The sequence below is a fragment of the Chaetura pelagica genome, unplaced genomic scaffold (assembly GCF_000747805.2).
Source record: "Chaetura pelagica isolate M959 unplaced genomic scaffold, ChaPel_1.0 scaffold382, whole genome shotgun sequence".
Taxonomy (NCBI): Eukaryota; Metazoa; Chordata; class Aves; order Apodiformes; family Apodidae; genus Chaetura; species Chaetura pelagica.
In genome coordinates this window covers 170992-174774 of record NW_009952478.1, presented here as the reverse complement: position 1 = coordinate 174774, position 3783 = coordinate 170992, and the positions used below count along the sequence as shown (strand labels likewise).

General features: G+C 37.6%; 1 protein-coding gene across 1 annotated transcript in view; it reads left to right on the top strand.

Annotated features, from left to right (window-relative positions):
• The window catches only part of ITGA1 (integrin, alpha 1), a 48527-nt gene that overhangs the window by 5648 nt on the left and 39096 nt on the right, over positions 1-3783 (top strand). The window contains exons 4-6 of the mRNA XM_010008619.1: positions 352-440; positions 531-645; positions 1311-1438. Of these exons, the coding sequence (XP_010006921.1) occupies positions 352-440; positions 531-645; positions 1311-1438 (332 nt within the window). The remainder of the gene's footprint in view (positions 1-351; positions 441-530; positions 646-1310; positions 1439-3783) is intronic.

Genomic DNA, 3783 nt, shown 5'->3' with positions numbered 1-3783 from the left:
TGTATAGACAAGGTAAAAAAAAATTAATGTTTGGTTTCTAATTAATAAAACTATGTGAACAGTCATCTCTTGCTTTCATTCTGCTGTTATTTTTACTTTTTTTCTTTTTGCAGTTCAAGAGAACTATTTGAGACAGCAACACAGAAAAATTTTCTGGGATAAAAGCCAAGCTCAGAGATTTTTCTTGATTATTGCAATTGAAGAAGGAGCAGGAAGGGTGCTAAAATATTTGATGAAACCAATGTCAGTCTGGGTTTTATTTTAGAAGCTGGAAGATCCATGCTAGGGGTTATATACTTTAATATTTTGTTTTCATGTTCCCAAATACTTAGCATTTTGATCTATTTATAGCTTCTACTTCAGTTCCTAATGTTGTGGAAGTAAAAGAAAACATGACTCTTGGAACAACGTTAGTGACTAACCCAAAAGGAGGCTTTCTGGTAAGGAAGGACTTTTTGCCAAGTTTAAAAGAAGTCTGCTATTTGCTTAGGTACCATAACAACGTTTCACCCTTTTTAAATCTTTTAAAGGCATGTGGACCTCTTTATGCTTATAAATGTGGACGTTTGCATTACACAACTGGAGTTTGTTCTAATGTCAGCTCCACTTTTGAAACCGTCAAGGCAATTGCTCCGTCTGTGCAAGGTACGCATGCCACAGGAATTCTCTTGTGTGTCTGAAAATACTAAGTGCCAGACAAGACAAATGTATACACAAAGGCATACCAAAAAGTATGAACTCCTTAACTTAGCTACCAGCATTACCAAGTTTAGTAAATGTTTTCATTGTCCGTATATAACCTAAATTCTTGCTACTTTTGGAATTTATCTCAGTATAAACAATTGTTAGAGCACTATGTAACATCCAAACAAAATTGCTAAAAATAGTTGCTTATGTTTTTTCCTTATGGCAAAAAGACTTTTAAACTAGTGACTGTATATTAAGACCTAATACAAACCCAATTTAGTAATGTAAATAAAAATCTGAAAGACCTGGTCCTTTGAAAAAATCAAAGAGAAACAGATTGACATTCAAGAAAGCAGGAGTCACTAGTAAATACTCCAGTTATGTGATCTGCTAATCCCATTCTTAAATTGCTGCTTACAAGAAAGTGCCTTTCTGATAAAGGGAATGTGAACTTCGTAAAATACAATGCAAAAGCTGATGAATGACAGTTGGTGTCAAACATGTTAGTTTAGTCTCACTGCAGATAGATATTCATTTCTCTACTAATCACAAAAGTAACTGGAACTGTGAAATATATTTGATCCTCATTAGTTTCAATTCTTATGTGGCAATTTGTGTTGCAGAATGTAAGACCCAGTTAGACATCATCATAGTACTCGATGGGTCCAACAGCATTTATCCATGGGAGAGTGTCACAGCCTTCCTAAACAGCCTGCTGAAAAACATGGATATAGGTCCTCAGCAAACACAGGTAACATGGTAGATATTTTATGTTTCTTTAATTTGAGGAAAAAAAAAATAAAAATCTACAGGAAATAGAGTGAGTGTCATCTATGGAGCTCTTCAATTACAAGAACTTACGGCAATGGAGTACTAAAACAAAACAGTTGAAACCACAACTAAGACAGTGCCTACTGCCAAGTAGCAATGTCAGGGAAGCTGTCCATCCCCCACCCCAGCACTCAGGCCATCTGCAGAGACCAGCTTTCTAACCTAGAAAGAAAAGTTAAGTGCATTACGTGAGGCCCTTGAACATTGTCCTTTCCCACTTCCTTCCTCTCTACAACCACTTCTTGTCTTCGTTTGTACTTCACAGCACAAAGTTCATTTTTGCTTCTCCAAGGTGCACATGAGTGGTTCAGACAGCCCTTGATTATAAGTTTTCTGGAGCAGCATTCAATACTTTGTATTGTGGAGCATTAAGCATACAGCTTTTAGACATCTGAAATTATATTTAATGAGTGGCTGTTCAGCTGCATGTTATTAATGGCAGAAGCTGCTTTGATATGAGTGGAGAAGGCCAAATTCCCAGCTGCTATAAATCAGTGAGGTTCAACCAGAATTAACAGAGATAGAACCAGTTACCCCAGCTGATCTGACATATGTTTCAATGTCTGCTGAGTGGAGTATGTATTAGCAATTCCAGCAGAACTCAGGGAAAAGGGAAACATGGACACTACGATACATATTAACATGGAAAGCTTTATTAACAGCAACATAAAAAAACAGATCTTCCTTTCACTTCTCCCTTTTCCCCACTCCAAAAATTATTTTCTGTGATACTGTATGATATTTGTTATGCTGCAGGCCACTACTCAGTATTTTTGCTACTTCAGGTTAGCTCCTAATATTCAGCTCTTGCTCCCACAAAGGAGACTGTGAGAAGGTGTAAAGGATTCCTCTGTCTGCAGACAATATCCATGTTTTTTTCCAGGTTAATCAGGGTTTCTGATTTACCACCCAACTTCACTGCTTGCTGTACAGAACACTGACTGATAAAATTATTATTTATAAACTGTCAATTTTACAATTGTGTTGTTATTTTCAACACACTATTCCTCCAGATATTGTAAGAAGGAAAAACACTTTGTCAGATTTAAAAGAAAGGAAAAAAAAATTAAATTCTTCCTTGTTCCTTAAGCTGGTGGTTACTCAAGCATGTGCCATCTTGGAAAAATACTTAAACCTGAACTTCCCAGTACGGGTCAATGGCTGTGTGGAAATCATCACTGCCTTTGTGCGAATAGTACATAGGACAATCAACTCTACTGCACCCTTACCCCTCTTCCTCAACCTGCAATTTTTAAATTTTTATATTGCCACACCTCTGTTATGTTTGGTTTTGGAATCTTGCCTCGTCTGTGTGGCTCAGCTTGCATACAGAAGGTCCCTTGCTGGCCTCCAATCCAGCAGCCTGCCATCTCCACCTACAAAATCCTTTCCACCCATGATTTGGCTCAGCTACCCCTCTTTTCACATGTACACTTTATACACTTGAAAACGTCAGCTTTGGCATCTGATTGCTAAAGAACAGGAACATGTGAGAGGGAGATAAGAATGTAAAAAGGGGGAGAGAGGCTGAAAGACTGGAAATGGAAGGCAAAAGCTAGGTGGAATTTTCTCGGTTCCTCTTACCTTCCCTGCTCCCCCAGAACTTATTCTATTCCTCTCCTCTACTCTGAACCACCTGCTTGAAACCCTGTCACAAGCAAAGGTAGTAATGAGTTTATAACATCACCTTCACCCACACTGTCTCCTTTCTCAGGAACTGTGTTTAGATGAATAAATATTGAATGGGGAAGAGGAGAAACAACAGAACAAGCTTATTTTCCCCTTTCTTCTGGGAGCACAGAGTGGAAATAAAGGAACAATTGTTTGCTTTCTCTCTGTTTAAATTGATTTTCCTATGTTGTTCTTCTGGGGATTTTTCAGAAAGTAGAAATTGGTGGACTTTCACTGACATCAGATTGTTTTCCTCTTGCATGGGAAAGGAATGAGGTGATTACAGAATAACTCCTTAGCTGTTTGGGTGTGACTTATTCAAAACCATGTTTTGATTAGAGGCTTGTGAGATATTTTTTTTCCCATCCCATCCTAAAAAAAAGTTCATTAGATCTGTAGCAGGTGAGAAGAGAAATTTCTCAGTGCCCCATGTTTAGCAAATTGGAAGGTGAAATTCACATGCAAAAAGCCAAAGTTTATGGTATAATTTTTCCAGAAGTATTTCCTTCCCTTTCTCTTTTGGTTCTTTAGAAAATCCACACCACCATACTGATGGTTAAGATGCATACCCTGAACTTAGACATAAAAAGAATG